Source organism: Salarias fasciatus, chromosome 8 (assembly GCF_902148845.1).
Source record: "Salarias fasciatus chromosome 8, fSalaFa1.1, whole genome shotgun sequence".
In the NCBI taxonomy this organism is placed as follows: Eukaryota; Metazoa; Chordata; class Actinopteri; order Blenniiformes; family Blenniidae; genus Salarias; species Salarias fasciatus.
Genome location: NC_043752.1, coordinates 16469432 through 16486943, shown reverse-complemented (window position 1 = coordinate 16486943; position 17512 = coordinate 16469432). Strand labels below are relative to the sequence as shown.

At 44.1% G+C, this 17512-nt stretch overlaps 1 protein-coding gene across 1 annotated transcript; it reads right to left on the bottom strand.

Annotated features, from left to right (window-relative positions):
* Nucleotides 1–329: 329 nt before the first annotated feature.
* On the bottom strand, nt 330–17244 carry gfra1b (gdnf family receptor alpha 1b). The gene is made up of 10 exons (XM_030098908.1): nt 16974–17244; nt 16350–16661; nt 15698–15781; nt 5502–5680; nt 5070–5242; nt 4864–4973; nt 4150–4284; nt 3026–3222; nt 592–639; nt 330–467 (listed from the first exon to the last, which is right to left on the bottom strand). Exons 1-10 carry the CDS (start codon nt 17011–17013, stop codon nt 330–332), a joined length of 1416 nt encoding a protein of 471 aa, XP_029954768.1. The 5' UTR covers nt 17014–17244.
* Nucleotides 17245–17512: the final 268 nt, after the last annotated feature.

Below are 17512 nucleotides of genomic sequence, written 5' to 3'. Positions count from 1 at the left end.
ATCAAATCAGAGTTCATCTCCACACAACCCAGAAAAAACTCGTACTTCTAAGTGTGAATCTTGATTTTTCACCAAATTGCCCCCTCCAGGCGTGGAAGGCAAATGAGCTGATATCTCAGCCCCGAATTCGGCAAGTCTGTTTCCACCACGGCGGCAGTCGACACGTAATCCTCCGATACGATCCGCTGTTACATTACTGCCGCTCTTTTCCATTTAGAGAGAAATGTGGGTGCTGCACTTTGGCAAATGTCTAAATAAGAAAAAAAAAAAAAAAAAGAAAAAGTCGAGGTTCACTGGAGATAAGAGCGCTGATCCGCCGCCTTGGGATCCTACAAGAGCTGCAGCGCTGCCGACGTGGAGGCGAAAGCTACGGCGAGGAGCAGGGTGGAGAGACGTGGCGAGGCCAGTTCGGCCGGCGAGCTTCTGGCGACGGCGTTGGAGTCGCTGGACTCGTCCAGCGGATGGTTCTGGAGGAGAGACGATGAGAGAAATGACGGGCAGTCGGCTCTGGGGACGAAAAACCTCCAGACGCCACGTTCACTCTTTGATGGGAGGCGTTATATAAGGTGTTCAGAGGAAAACAAAGCTCACCGCACAGAGAGAGGCGTCCGCCGTTTGATTCGACACCAGCTTTTGAGCCTGAAGGGGGGGAAAAAAGGAGACAGATCGACATGAGGTGGATTAAAAAAAACAATTAAATACAAGAAAACGACTTCCACACTGTGTAACCGTTCTCATTGAGGAAACGTTTGTCTCTACCCCATCTCTTGTTTGCGCTATCTCAAGGTTAAAACTGTTAAATGCTTTAAAAGTTTTCTCTGACTGCTGCGAACCAGGCGAAAAAAACACCCACATGCATTTACACACACACACACACACACACACACAAAGGTAAAATCACAGATACAGAGAGGGAGAACAGGAAATGATAAAGTGACTCTATAGTGCTTTGGGAACAGAATAAACACTCCATGTGTTGGTTCTTAAGTAGAGAGAATTCTATGAAGCAGGAATCTGGAGAAGAATGATTAATTGCTTTATCGGAGGTCTTTTCTCCTGGAGGATGTTTTACTGGCGATAAATCATATTATCGCTATTAAAAGCCAATATGATAGATTGTCCCTCTTAAGGTCTGAGATATCATCTCATTTAAAAAAAAAAAAAATAAATAAAAAAAAATGGCCCATAGTATTTATCAGGAGAGTCGAGCAGATATCTGAAGTGTTTGGTGAAGCCAAAAAAAAAAACACAAAAAAATCCAAAGTAGCAGGAGTGGCTATAAGCACAATTAAGCAAAACATGCAATTTATGATGTTAAATGTCAAAATCAGCACATTGAATTGATTCCCTGCAACTGCATTTGGTATTTGAAATATCCATTTGCATGTCATTACCCCCGCCTGCTTCCAGCGTTTCTCCAGGCACTTCCTTTTTCTTTTTTTTTTAAATTAAAGTCAGATTTTTTTTTTTGCAAATGAGTTATTTTAGATTTGTGCACAGGTGCACGTGACTTAACATCGACTGGCTTTAATGAGCTTGAGCTGTGTGAAATATTGCGAAAACAATGTCATCATGAGATCAATTTGGCAGCTGTTTGGGAGTTTTGTAGTTTTTCAGTCGTCTGTAAACAAAGCTTGGGAGACTTCTTGTTTGCGGGTTGATTTGACGGAAGGCTTTGCGTCCCTGATTGTTTCAAGGATAGATCCGTCTCTGTCCTTTTCTGTTTTTAATCGTCTGATCACAGGAAAGGCAGCCAGCTCGCTCGCAGTCCAGGACTGTGATGCGACTCACTTTACTACAATAAGCTAAATAAACATTTATACTCTTGTTGTGCCAAATAACATTGTGCGAACTTTAAATTAAATAGTTGCTACATCTAAAACATGCTCAAGCTCCATCTCACATGTAGTTTGTCGGAGAAAGAAGAAAGAAAAAAAATCTGGTTCCCTCTTCTCCATGGAGCTTTGTTACCGGCCCACACACACACACACACACACACACACACACACACAGTGACACACACACTACCCCTGTGGGCCATTTCTGATGTTACAGTGGCAACCAATTAGCTCTGACATGACAGCTTAGGAAAGTCTGACTCCGCTGCGACGTCTCATCTTTCTGCCCAGAAGGGGGGATTCTGCGCATGCCGCCACGAAGCCGTCCCCGATTCATCAAGGTGACAGGGCCCAGACGTCTGACTCTCAGACGGAAGCTCCGAATAGATCCCCACCTGATGTTTATGTCTCAATTTAGATGCAGCCGTTTATTTCCGCAAGTTTTGAAAGATTTCCGAAGCCTTCAAAAAAAAAAAAAAAGAAAAAAAAAGACAAAGAGCCCGAACATTTATCAGCCGATTTGTTATCATGGAAGGACTTTGGAGTTTGTCCTTTATTTTTCCCTGAAAAGGAGCTTGGTGGAAATCTTTTTCTTTTTTTTCTTCTTTTATTGTGGACAAGAGGCACGGCCACAGGTTGCAAATGAGGTTCTGCATTTATTAAGTAGTTATTGTGAAAACGGAGGATAACTCCGGCGCCCTTTTCTCTTGCAAAGAAATCCTCTGAACAGCCAATGAACCTCGTGGGTTAATGAGATCAGTGGAGGAATAAACTGTCTGACAGTCGTCCCTCTGAGTCTGATAGAATTTGATTGGGAGGCTCCATTATTTACAGATTTATAACACAGAACGCTTTATACTGGCTGTAAGGTTATGGATGAAATACGTAGTTAAACTACATAAACACCAGAACTGAGGTTTAGTCTTTGGTGGCATTTGAGCTGAGACGAAGGCACAGTGGCGGAGCGGTTATTCTGAACCAAAACCCCAAAAACACCCAAACCACTCTGCTCATCCTGCTTCACCCTCTTCATCATTCATTCCAGTTACTGACGTCGCTTCACCCGCCTACCCAAAGTTTTTTGAATATTGCCAAATTATGCAGCAATTTCCATCCCCGCATCTTTCTTTTTTGTTTTTTGCGGCAGTTACGCGGACGTTGTCGTAGGTGGGAGAGCTGATTCTCACCTGCAGGGTCCCACAGATCTGGTACAGCGAGTTCCCGTCGGGGCCCAGCTTGCTCATGTCCGTCAGCGTGTCCAGGGCGCCGCCGCTTCGCTCTTTGCCCTTCCGAGTGGCGCCGGACTCCACCGTGGGCCGGATGGGGGGCTGCGGCTGCCAGACCCCGACGTCGGTGCCGTTTCCAAACGCCTGGATGGCGTTGCCTACAAAAGAAGAGAATAATAATCCCATAGATACACTTCTTTATTTATTTATTTTTTTTTGTGCATTGACAAAATAAGCAGCAGTGATTCAACTGCTGAATGTTAATTCATGTAATGAGCATTTATTCGCCAGGTTGACCTCCGAGTCGCGTGTTTTCAAAAGTGTGGTCTGCACAGCTAATAAGTAGGCCGGCTGCCTTCTGTCTTTGCCTTGGAAATAAGTGCAGGTGGCCTGACCTGAAACGCTCTGCCAGTGTCCCACTAAAAGCTGCCCATAATTGATACTTCAAATAATTGGGGAGGAAAATAAATGACTGGCCTTTTTCTCCGAGGCCTCTTTAAAAAGCAGCATCTGCATGAAATATCAGTGGTTTGCAAAAAAAATGTGGAAAAAGTTTAACTTCAGAAATAATTCCTCACGATGTTCTGCAAAAAAAATGCATTATACTCAAATGCGCTTTTTGTACATGCTGCTTAAAAATATGATCGAAGCTGCTTGTCAAAGCGATCGAGAGCCTCATCGTTCATTTATCCTCCAACGAAATTAACATTTGCTGCTGGCTCTGCACGCTACTTCCTCTTATATTAAAAACAAAAGGTGTTGCTTCTTACAGGGCAGTCCAATTGCAGCGAAGACGGACACGTTTGACTCACAACAGACGGTCAGAAGCTGTTTGCAGCCATTATGTCCCGGTGCACAATTTAATTTAAAAAGCCAATTTGAAGTCAAGGCGACTCCTTAATCTGACCTTATTTAGAGAAAAATAAAGCAAGGCTGGAAAGGGAAATGTATTTTTTCTAACTGATGACAAAAAGGCGCCTTTTTTGAGCGTTCAGTTTTCCTGTGTGGAGTTTGCATGTTCTCCCTCAAGCTGCATGAAGAGGTCTAGAGGATGGACAGAAGGGAAGCTGGGGATCAGAACTCACGCAGGCATCGATTGCTGGTGAAGAACTCGGCAAATTTTTCGCAGTCCGTCCTGCTGTTGCCGCTGCTGCTGCAGTCGCACCACGGCGACAGGCTGATGCCGAAAGACCGCTCGTAATTTGGTGTCATCACCGTACCTGCAGCACCGAGAGAGAGGACCGCCAGTCAGGGTAATTGCCATCCTTTTATCCCGGGTGAAATCATCCTAACAGGTATAATTCTGTGTTTTAGGCAGCTTTCACCTCATTTTATGGAAATCTGTGCTTTAATTCCTGATTATCAATATTCTACAGAGGCAAGAAAGGCTGATGATGCCTGTTTTTTTGGACATAAAAGACAAAAAAAAAGAATCTTTCCTCGGCTTTGACACTGACACTCGACACTGGCAACCCGCTGCATCGTGATTATAAGCCTCATTGACCAGTACAGCGGCCCCCTGATCATGGGGCACGCTCGGCGGTCTCGCCCGCTCGGCAACATCCACAAGTGCTGAAGTCAACAAAGGAGGGAAAGCCGGGCTCCGGGGGGAAGCGAGGAAAACGGCTTTCGGGGCCACTGATGCTGCAAAAAACCTTGGCGGTGACGGCCCAACCGGGACACATCGGGCTTCGTGGGCAAAAAGTTAAACCAGTCCGAAAACAGCGTTAATTCAGACCATGAGGACGAACGCACTCCAATATTTTTATACTTTCTAGTATAAGATACAGTGAACTCACCGATGAGTCCGGAGTAGGAGAGTAGACAGTCTGCGTAGTTCTCCCTCAGACAGCCGGAGATGGAGTGAGCTTCCGGTTGACAGTTGCTGATGAAGTCTGCCAGCCTCGACCTGTGAACCAGAACAATCCACGGCGGGATTCACGCTCTGGACGCCGCTTCGCCGCATCTTTACAGGGCCGCTCTTCAGAGAGCTAAAGCGTCCTACCTGCAGATGTAGTTGGTCTTGCATGTGTTCTGAAGCGACAGGCAGTTGGCCTTGTCCTTGTCCTCGTAGGAGCAGACCGGCACGATGGTTTGCCGCCGGCGTTCGGCGCAGGCGGGCTGATCCCCCGACCGGCAGGAGCAGAACAGCATCCCGTAGCTGTACTTCGCCGGAACCTTGGAGTTTTGGACAGAGAGCAAAACTCATGAAGCCAGCAAACGTTTTGTTAAATTCTTAACTTTACCAACACGTGCATGAGAAAAGAGAGGATGCAAGGTGCTTCGATGCACAATGGACGCTGCCCACAGTGGAAAATGGCTCTTAAAATGGCCATTTATGGAGTCACTATTGTGCTGAAAATGCTTTTGAGGCATTTGACATATGGCATGCGTGATGGTTTTGATTGCAACACTGAAATATTTCTTGTCTAATTACCTTGTCAAAGAAGTGTCTGAGAGCCTTGTGACACTTGCGCTTGTTGCAGACTTCAGAAACGGACACCCTGCTAGTGCAGGGGCTGATGTAAGCCGAGCGGTATTTCTTACAGGTGTCATTCAGGTTGCAGGCTTTGGCAGCGCTCAGGCAGCTGTTCTCCTTTCCAGAGGCAGGTTCGACTGGGAGAGAGGAGAAGCACAGGTTTTTCTTTCTATAATTATGATATGTAAGACAGGAAAACTGATATTATCATGAGAGAAGCCGGTTGGGAAAAAAAAAAAACCAACTTTCATCTGCTGTTCAGGGAACGTTTTACTCATAATTCTCATTTTCACAACGTAAAGCGTTTCCGAATACAATTTCACGCGAGATCTCAATCCTAAAGCCTCCCTAAGTGTCTCTCAGCTGCAGAGGAAACCGCGATCTAATGTAATTTAGCCACGTAAAAGCCTTTGTGTCATTATTGATCGAGCCGCCATCATCTAAATGATACAAACTGAGAATTCATCCGAAAGTCATCACCACAACAAAGCTGTACTCGCTGTTCAAAAATTGGTCCCTAGGTATCTTTTGTGTGCTTAAACACATTTAAAGCAGGATTGCCTCATTTACCAAATAATTGTTTGGAGCAGCGAAACGGCAGCGGCGGAGCCGGGAGTCCTGTACAGATCCATCACGCCTGTATCCGTGAACACGACCGTTCATCTAGAAGCGACTTTCACTGGGAATTCGACGTGAATTATGTTTCAATTTGTAGCTCCGGTTGCTGCTTTTGCCAGAATTGCTTTTTCATGTTTGACTTCTTGGGATTAATCTTGTATTTTGCGTCGGTATCGGATTCCTCCAGGCTGACCTTTACCTTCCAGCCCCCCCTTGTACAGTATCCATAATGAGACCTCGCCGCACCGTCACCTCAAGGTGACCTTTTCCCATCCAGGCTGGATGAAAGCTAAACACACACACACACACACACAATCTCGCTTTGCAAATGCAGAGGTTCGCTATTTCTTTGCGTAAGTCACAAATGTCACGTTTGAAATTTGAAAATTTCTCATACTTGTCTCGGGGCTAATTAAAGAGTGAAATGAGAGACGCTGTGTTTAATCAACAGATGTTGAGCATCATCACAAGACTCCAGATAGGTTTAAGTTGTAACGGCTCAGTGATTCAGAGCGCTCCGGCGTCGCTGCTGCCGACAACTGTTCGCCTCAAAAGTCAACTTTCAGCAGCGTGTTGGAACCAAGTCAGCCATGCTGCTTCCTTTCTCGTCCCTTCAGTCACAGCCGGAGCGCTCTACGGGCCGCATAATGCGTCTCTCTTCTCGTTTCTTGTAGCTGAAGCCCTTCCTGCTCCGCTGAGCCCCCGCGCAGCAACACAAACTGTATCCTCGGCCTCGACACGGAAGAGCGGACTCAGTAATTTTTGCCTTTTGAGGTGGAATTGAAGCTCGGCGCGCCGCGCTCTCTTCATGCGCCGCGGAACGTGCCGTGATTAAATCTGAATACGTTCCTGAACCGTGGGTTAATCACACATTACAAAACCCATTACTTACATCAGACAAGTGCCTGGAGATGTGGGTTGTGATCCTTCGCTGACCGTTTGTCACTTCGGGCCATAGGTGCGACAGTTTTACCTCAGTTACTGAAAAGTGTCGGCCTAAGTTGTATTATGAACACATCTTCATAAAAAGGGTTGATATGTGGTTGTGTGTGTGTGTGTGTGTGTGTGTGTGTGTGTGTGCATATGGCTGACAGGCCAAGCAAAGTGTGACTAAGAAGGTCACAGTGTGACTCCGTACGAATAAACACCCCCCCAGCAGAAAATAACATTTCCTATCTGGAGCCGTCTTGCCTGGAAAATGCTAATTTTAGGTTCACACAGTTTCTTGTTTCAGGATCATCACTTCATAGACTGCCATGATGTTGTAATTCTGTCACTTAAATCCTGGAGTAGCAATCCAAACAGCTGGAATCGTTGCAGAGAAACGTATTTTTCCCTCTGCTGTGATGTTGTCGCTTTACTCGGGGAAAAAGCCACCTCCACCTCCAAGTTGTTTTGTAGCTAACATCACATGTGGCATCATATCTTGTTAAAAGGCCAACTTGTGAGGTGAAACAAATCTCACACAGTGGTCTTACGTTGCTCCCCCTGAGGAAGGCCACCAGGGCAGAAAAGACAGGAATCTGACCCCCTGACCTCTGAGAATCCGACACAAAAGACTTCTGGGAAGCTGTCAGCAAAGCAGAGTTAAATCCAAATCTCACAGAGGAGGCGATTCGCCGTCCTGCGGAACATTTTGGTGTGCATGTGCAGGTTTTGCCCTATAGATGTTTTCTTTATGTTCGACTAAAAATGCTCGACTTGAATGTCAATCGACCATTAAGACACAAAGTCAGTTCTTAAACCGCTGTTGTAAAAACTCCCCTTTCTTTATAAGATTTAACTTTAGTGTAGCAGCTCCGGACAACTGCTAAATAATCCCTCAAGCTACATTTTTTTCCTCCCCTCCGAATGTAGTTTGAGAACATTAACGGGAACATGTGGTCGCCGACTTGCCCTTTTTATCTGAGTATGACATGAAAATCCCCCCCACCCTCGTCCGAGAAGCACAGATTATGGTAATACGCAGCATTAGTGTGACCCTGAAGAGCCAGCTGTGAGCCGACACATCCCCAAGAAACAAGGCCTCCGCCGTTCTGGATTAGTGTGAATCTCACTGTACGAGCTCGGCATAGTTTAGCTAATTGAGTCATTTAACAGACTTCTGAATGGGACTTTAAATCATTGAATTATGATTTTCATGGATATTTTTACTTCTAAATCAATGAACATGACAGTAAGCATGATTGTGTCTTTTCTTTATAGGCATGTTTCCAAGCTCTCAAGGTCACCTTATATTAAAAACCATAAAAACACTGGATAAAATACAATAAATAGCAGAATGTGATACGGTACGAGGTGTGTGATTTAAGGCGGAAATGTTCTTGATTGTAATAAAATCTGTTTCAGCTCTTTTACAGGAATACTGTCTTCAGGTTCCGGCGCTCACTTATGCAGATGATGCATCATTTTACAATCAGTAATACTAAAAGCCTTGAAGCTAAATTATGACATTTCTCACGGTGGATTTTAGTCATTCTGGAGCCAAAAATGTGTCTCACGCAATGTTTGATATCCGTAATGTAGTCTAATGTCTGTATCTGCCTTTTACTGCAAATGACCGAGTCCAAACAGCCAAGTTGAGAAATCCACCTGTCCCAGAAGATAATGGGTGATATCAACGTGCTTCAATATCCATCAATAGAGGACTTAATCTTTCTAAACCTCGCCGTCTCCTGTGTGTCCTCTTTGTCACTTCCCACAGAAAGAAACAATAGTTGTCTTCTTAATGGCAGCCTGTCTCCTGCCAGGCATCCTGCCAGCTTCGCTAAATCCACTCCAGCGTCCTCATATTTATGACCAGACCCGAGACCCATTTATTAAGTGCTCCCATGTAATTAGCAAAATCTCACTTACATCCCATCCAAACCCTCCTCCTCCTCCTCCATTCGACCGAGTCAGTCATTTATCCTGCATTGATTTAGAAAGCGGCGCACCGCACGTACGGTCTGCCGAGGGGGGAAAAAAAAAGTCCCTTCAGACAAGGCTGTAATAACCGACTGCAGTATTTACTGGTGGTGGCCTGAAGAAAGTTCCCAAGTGGTCCATTTATCAAGCGCTATTCACCCACACGGAGACGAAACGTAGGCTTCTCTGCAAGTTAAACTACCCAGGAGATGGTTTGTTCGTGGAGGTTGTTCCTCCGATAGGACGCCACGTTGCCAGGACGCGACTCCCACTTCAGATTTGACTCACGAGTCGGGGAGATGAAGTTGTCGGAGTCTGACTTGACTTACGGCGCTTCTGTCGCTGCAGAAGACGAGGGCGAGGAACAAGTGCGAAGACTGTGAGTCACATGAGCTCTTGCTTCGTGGTTTTCGGAGGGTTTAATGTCAACCCCGTTGAAATTAAGATCACCAAAATGATCGGGGATTTGTTGATCAACTCACTGACCCAACTAATCTACCTATATGCTGCGGAGGAGCCCTTTAATTATTTTTCGGGAAGTGCGCGTCATTGTCACTGCACAGGAATGTGTACAGAGTGATTTGCATGCAGATGAGGGTTCTTCTAAGTGATGCAGCAATACACTAAAGTGCTTGTTTGACTGAAGGGTGTGGTTTGGCGCAAATAAAATAATGACATGACTGTATGAAAACATGATCCCAAAAGCACCTTTTTTTTAAAAAAAATCTCAACGCCACGATCAGCCATCGCTTGCATCAGTTACTTGTCGTGACTTCGGCATCAGGGTCACTCATCTTGGTGAGGAATTTGTGCTTTCTGAGCTATTTCACCTTCGTTTTCCAGCAGCGTGCACATGTGTCACAGTGACGGATAAGACAGGAAGTGGGTCAGTCAGCATCTGAACTACTGTGTGTTAATATAGATGTAGTTTGCACACAACGTATTTGTGCAATGAAATCCCTGATTGTTAATATAAATAGTTTTGCCTTGCATGAATTAATAAACCTACCTTGTTGAAGAAATATAATACTTTTCACCCTTTTCTTGCATGCACCTCCTTTCCATTAACATAGTGCTTTATTTCTGCAGTTTTACAGACACTTCCCACAAGAAAACTAAAATTGTCACTGTTTAACTCTGCGCTGTAACCTTTTCTTTGGGTTCCATCCACAAACTCAACTCTGCTGCTCATCCCACAAATGCTTGTATGGTAGTGTTTCACAGTAACAAACAGCTTTTCCAGCAGTAGAAGTTTTATCACCGAAAAAAGAAAATATCACGCCATGTGAAGTGAATTCAAACATGTTCTCCTTGGCCTCATTCAGTTGGAAGGAATCGAGTTATTCCACAGAATAAAAACAAAGGAGCAGCATATGATTCGCTGATGTGGCTAAAAGCAGTGTTTTGAATAAAAGGGATCAGCAGATTTAAAGTCGCTCTCCCACTATTAGCCACGGCGAATGCTCAGATGGAGGAGTTCATGTGCGTACACGCAACGCGCAGGCACACTGGGCCAAGCGAGATAAATACTGCCGACGATTAATCTGTTGCTTCAGGCAACACAGCCACTGAATCAATATTGAGATCCAGGCAACAGAGACTCATCATGCCAAATTTCAGGCCTTGTTCGCTAACTGGTGCTACACAACGGTGGAAAAAAACGGACATTGTTATAAATTGCTTCAACTGACACACACTGGGAGGAGCGCATCCAAAAAATAACAGAAAATAAAAACACCAATTAAGAAATGGTAAGAATCTGAAAGTTCAGGCGGTTGTGTGTTTAATTCATGCATATTTTAGTTAATGTTGCCTAATTTGAAAAAAGTCCAGCATATAATCACAACTTCAGTGATGCACTGAGTCACCAGATTACCCAGATCTGCAGCAAGACTGTCCAAACATCTGTCTTCTACACTTCTTTCTAATTTAGCCAATCCCAGCAGACTGTGGACAAATCATCAGGCGAAGGCAGAGAAACAATCACACACACACACACGCACACGGACAAAAAAACCCAGAGAACCCCCCCCACACACACACACACACAAACACCCGGAGAATATTCAAACTCCAAACAGAGACGTTGAGATGTTTTTTTCAAACATGCTGCTTTGAAATAGAAGCATTTCTGCAGTTGACAATTTGTCTGCATAAAGAAAAGAAGTAAAGACGTGATTAGAAATTAAATCAACACTTAAAGTCATGGCTGCATTTACTGGGGCTCTGAAAATGATCTGCATTCTTAGCATTTTATCTTGCACTTATGATGCATTTATGACTTTGTACAACACTTTGCGCCAGCAGCAGATGTTTTAAAGAGCTACAGAAGTAAAGTCGAGTTAATTTTTGAAATAAATACCTAATATGAAGCTTATTTTTGTTTTTCTGAAAAAATATATTCATCCATCCTATCCTTTCAGTGTTGATGTTCATCTCTTAATAGACCGACATATTTTTTATTTTGTAGATAAGTTCCATTAATTCTTTAATTATAGAAACCTCTTCATGTCTCCGATTCTTGCAGGAACAATTAATTTGATCATTTTCGAAATACATTCCTCTTGCAGGCTAATTTCGAATTGAAACATGCACCACATGATGCGAGTTTGACTTTAAAAATGTCTGTGAAAGGTGACAGCTCAGGTTTTTTTTCCCCTGCGTTTGGTCCGATCTGCCAGTGAAGCAGCTTCAGTCACTCACTGTGCAGGAGAGATTAGTCTTATTTGGATCAAACATGCTGATTTCCCATATTATCCCTTTATTTACGCTTGTGGAGATTTGAACTCGCTTGTCAACCCCCTCATGATGAGAAATAAGTGGAGGGCGAAGTAGACCAGAGTGGGGTTGTTCCTCCAGAAAATTGCACCCTGGTCTTACAGCATGTTCTTTCCTGCATTAAAAAAAAAATATTAAAAAAATCCTCCTGGAGAACAATCTGTGCAGCACAGGTGTCAGACTTTTGGAGGAGCTGCAGAAAATCTTCATGAAGAGGTAAGAATTTGATGATTTCCCCTCCAAGCACCTTCTTCAACTGTTGCTAAGCACTGCAAATTGCTTAATCAAGAAGTTTCGGGTACATCTGGAATGAAAGGATGAACTTGTGCTTCTCTGTGATGCAAACTTCAGATTTTTAATGCCCTAAAGCACTCTGATACATTTTTATAGGCACGAATGCAGCGTGTTAAGGACGGTGCTGTAATCCATTCCTTCCCTCAGTCTGCATCAGGTTACATCCTTGAAAGGCACTTTCGCTGATTGATCACGTTCATCGATTTATAAATGGCATAGCATTTCATTTCAGCTGTTCTGGAGACTGTGCTCAAGTAGTTACAGAGGCCTGGATGTCACACTTCGCAGCCTCAACGTTATTAACACGCCGTCGCCGAGGATTTCTGAAGATGCTGAGATGAGAAGAAAGTCTGAAAGATTTAATTTAAAGCAGACAGGAAGCAGGAAGAGTCCTGTTTTTCTTGCATGTAGTTTCTAGTAATGATGCACAAATCACCAGGTAGTTGTCACAACATGAGGTGAACAGAGAATGGATGATGACGACTCTGGTAAGCTGGGATTTACTTCTTTAATTACGCATAAAATCAACTATAAATAAATTCTTTGATTTACGACTAAACCACTGTCACATTAATAATCACAGATCAGTGTAGAGCTGACTTATGCGAGACTGAGGCCCTGTTTATACATTTCAAGTGAAGATGCATCGTTTTCGTAGCAGCGCTTCCACCATCAACGAGTAGACGAACCCGAGCATTTCCAGAAAGTGTCGTATTCGCCTGTGTACACGGCGACAGAGCAAGAAAGTTGTCTTCAGTGGCTCTGGGCACCGCTGCAACATCAGACTCTCAAAGTTTTGCACTCTCACTTGTCGTGGAAATTCTTATGTTCTTGAAATAAGGAATTTGTGAGAAATCAAGCGTCTGAAAGAGGTTTTATTTAAGACTCTCTTCAGAGGGAAGAATAAGAAGTGCCTCACAAAGCGATTCCCTGAGTCTTCTCCCTCAGCTGGGGTTCAGACCAGATAATTACACAATGAGCTGATAACAATGGTGCCATCTAGTCTGAGGAAAACCATAACAAACGCTCCTGCAAGGACGGAGCGAGGAACGAGGGCGAGGTAACCCAGAGAGGAGGAATGATAAAGCTGTAAAAGGAAAATCTGAATAAAATGCAATGAATATATTGGAAAATCATATTTGCTCAACACATTTGATGAAATACTCGTTAGAGGTGTAAACGAGCTCTAAATAGCACCAAAACAGGGCAAAAGTTACTGTATTTTCCAGACTATAAGTCACATTTTTGTTTAGGTGTTTGGCTAGTCATGCAAATCACTGAGACATACCGTGTGCGACCACTAGATGGCACTGTATGACAGCGGAATGCAATACCAACGAACAACCTCCATTACCACAGCGTTTACCTGGCAGTGCAAGCACGATGCTGCCAAAAAAGGAAAGCTACGAGGCAGAACATGAACTAACAATGAAACTCGTGAAGGACTGGAATAAAAGCAGACAAACGGCTGCCATGATGATAAAAACAAAGGAGGTTAAATGTGGCCAAAAAAAAAACAAAACAAAAAAAACACGATGGCCAGAGCTTCAGAGACGGTTCTGAAACAGCAGCTGCTGGCTGAGTCTTATCGACGATGCAGTTTTGTCTGGATGGGAAAAAAAGAAATGCGACTTATGTTTTTTTTCCTTTTCATGATATTTTTGGCAGATGTGATTTACCATCGGGTGAGGGTATTTGGTTTTGACGAAAGATAAAGAATACAATCTGAATAGAGACGTTTTTGACATTATAGACCTCATAGAAAACACAAAATTCATCATTCCAGTTTCCAATATTCTGCTTTTAAGGCCTCGTTACATGTTTCTGAGTGATCCTGCACTTCAATCTTTCAGTTCCCACAGCTGGGATCTCAGCAGGCTCCAAGTAACAAACAGGACTTTTCCTACATGCTGAATCTCGAGCGTCATAATCACATAATACAGTGCGGGTCATTCTGTCTCGGCTGATATGTGCCATATTTCACACCGCGGACCGCCCCAGGCCGGGCTTAGTTGCAGACAGGAATGAGGTCACTTATGGCAAATGGATTCCTGATATCTAACCCATTAAGTGATTCTGTCCTTTCCTGCAGGCCCCCGTGGCTGTTTACACACCGCTCTGCGTTAAGACGACTACTCGGCCTCGGTTCCACCTTTGCATCTCAATTTATTCTCCTTTGTAATTTAGGTAATAGAGGCGATTCCTTATCGCATAAAAGCCCCTTATAAGTCATCCTGTCTGACCTGAGTGTACTCAGTGACTTTGATAAAAGAGCACATTAATGATGAATCGGTTTATTCAGGTAATCCTGGTTTAAGGATTCCTAATTTGCTCAAAGAGATTCTGAGTTTTTGGGGGTACGAGCTCTCATTGAAGCTACATTAAGCATATGACTTTGTAGTTGGAAAATGGCCCAAAAATCTCAAGCTTCTTTTTCTTTTCGGCCTTTTAATAATCATTATTTAGTTTTTACTGGTGGCTCTTTTATTTGGAAGCCTTGTGAATGCTTAATCACGTCCACAGTTTAATTTCCTGAAACTCTCCATAGTCTCTCACGGCCAGACCCAAACTCTCTAATCTATCTGCATTACTCCAGTGCAGGGGAGAAATGTGAATTTTAATAATGTTGTTTTTACTCCGCGTTTGAAATACAGTTAGCCATTATGTCATCGCATGTGGAGCAGAGCCACGGTGATACGCTAAGTGGATTCAATCACAGTGAGAGCCGGGGAGAGAACGGGGCGGGGGGAGCAGGGGAGGAGAAGGAGAATCAAATGACCATTTTTTCTCTCTCTCTCTCTCTCTCTCTCTCTCTCTCTTGCTTGAAATGGTAGCTGGCCGGGGCACCAGACATCCTCCTCCAGCCAGAAAACCCAGCGCTGAGGAGTGCCAGGGAGTTGTGTGTGTGTGTGTCACCTACACACTTGTATTATCAGTGCCACTGAATGCAGACAGATGGTTAATTGCCCCTCTGTGAACGTGTCTGTGTGATCCCGGCCGATCTAAATATGGGCCCGTCTAGGTGTGTCTGCGCTCCTCTGACATTTGAGGACACGGAAGGCATTCAGATTCACACCAGCGAACCCATTTGCGCTTCCTCTTTTCCAATCTAAAGGTTCTTAGAACTCAAACAAAACAGGTTCTCCTCTAACACGGCGATCCAATAAAAAAAAAAACCCAGCAACACATTAATGCCACTTGCAGCGTCGGCGCTGTGACAGTGGAAAAACATGCAGACCTCTCATCGTTGCTTCGAGGGTTGAAAGTGAAATATACGAAATTACTCTGCTTTGTGTACGGTGGGTCACCGTGGCAGATAAAAGCTTTTGTGATGGATAATGGGCGTTGAAAGCTGCAGCCTGAAACCAGACAGCAATAGAAAAGAGCGGTTGTCAAACAGTGACAGATCTGTTGCAGAGATGTGGCGACTTAAGGTGTGTTTAAAGTACCACCGTGAAATGTTAAGTCACTGTACCTGTGGCCATTATTTCTCAAAAACTCCAAAGTGAAACCTTTGGAATTTGAAAGCAAACAAACAAACACAAAACATGTCTTACCAGCTATGATGGGAGCCAGGTGGAAGATGTCTGACAACCGGCTGTTGGCTGGTTCATAAGGAGAGTATTCCAATAAATCATTACCTATGATGCAAAAAAAAAAAAACACATTGTCAGTCATATCAGTATTAAAAAGTTGCTTAATCACCCTTGCTTACTTATATTGAAATGAAAGAGACCCTGTTTTGTGACTACAGTGCTCTGTTGGTTTCACATTCTTACATGAATAATTAACACAATTTTTTTTTTTTTTTGGTAGACTGAAATGCAGTCCACTTTGAAAATATCCATCAACCTCGCAAAACGTCATGTACAATATAATTCAAAGTGATAGTAAGAGTGGGATAATTACACGTTCAGGCATATCCAATGACAGCTGCCTCGCTTATGGGCAGATTTAGATTCCATTTCATCCCACGTTAGACTGACATTGCATTACATTTCAAATGCAAATGTAGGTTGTGTTATCCCACTGCATTTCTTTGACTCACAAATTATACAAAAATCATAAAATAATGCATTAGGAAGTTGTGAAATGCCTTTATATTCATTATGAGGAAGAAAGAGAGGGACTTTTAGACACGTTTCTCTGTTTTTCTCTGCTTTTGCTCACATAAGTTTGAGCGGTTGTTTCCTCTAAACTCCAGGATACCTTGCAAACTGTCAAATATGCTCCAGAAGATCCGGAGGCAGTTCTTCTCCTTCTTCATGCCTCTTCTACACCTGCAGTTGTAAAGCGGGCTCTGCTTCATGGCATCTATGGCGTTGCGGCACTCGCCCTGCGCCTCCAGGCCGGTGACCGCGGTGAAGTTGCTCTCCCTCCCCGCCACGCACTGCCTCATCGTCCGGTACTTGGTGCTGCAGGAGTACTCCTTCAAACACTGCTCGCTGGCCTTCACGCAGTCCAGCCGGGCGGGCCGGGAGGCTGAGCCGCCGCTGTCACCCTTCAAGGTGAACACGGAATCTGAGAAGTGAGCGACAAGGATTTTCTGGCTGTGCGTAAAGTCTCCAGTGGACATGCTTTTACGCACAACTTTCTCCAGCTTCCTGGAGGTTTATTTTGCGATCTTGACGTATAATACAAAAACAAATTTGCATGAGGCAGTTTATGAGCCTTGATATGGTCAAACAAAACAAATGGAGCAAAAAAATAGACATACATTTTGGCGTTTGGCGAGTGATGCGCGTCGGTTTTGAGCATGTGCGATTTCAGCATATCAGTGATAGATTACAGCCTGATCGATGTATAAATCAAACAAATTAAAGAGTAACTTACCTAGAAAGGTCAATACAATGACAAAAGGTGTTAAAATCATCGTGCGCTGGAGTGGAGAGTTTTCACAAGGAGTGTCGGGATTAAAAGCAAATGTCAGGAGAACTTGTCAGACAAATCCACTTCCCCTCGCGTCGCACATGCTGAGGGCTCAAACGCTGATGCATGGTGTAGAATCCAACAGCGACAATCCCAGCTCTCCACTCGAGTCCCCGCAGCTAAAAACCACGGCGTGCGTGACTTTCAGAAAACGCGAGCGAGACCTGACGGAGAAGCGCGCGCCGATGGATCATTTTCACTCCGCTCGCGCCAACTCCCGTCTGAGCCTCAAACACTCAACGCGTGTGTTTGATCCGACACGGTCTGGGAAGAATTATATTAAAGGAAAAAAAAAAAACCCAACTCGGACTGGGTAACAGTCAGTGGGAATCGAACCAGGAGCCAAAGAGTTGAACTTCTGAAGGGCGCAGTGAACTTCAGCTGTGCGTCAGGGAGAAGGAATGAAGCGCACGCGGCTCTGAAGGATACATCCTCTCAGGAAA

Coding starts and splice junctions, on each gene's coding strand:
- gfra1b (XM_030098908.1), bottom strand. CDS start 17,013: ATGATTTTAACACCTTTTGTCATTGTATTGACCTTTCTAG. Junction 16,662..16,973: donor CATTGTATTGACCTTTCTAG/GTAAGTTACTCT, acceptor CTCACTTCTCAG/ATTCCGTGTTCACCTTGAAG. Junction 5,243..5,501: donor TCAGACACTTCTTTGACAAG/GTAATTAGACAA, acceptor CAAAACTCCAAG/GTTCCGGCGAAGTACAGCTA.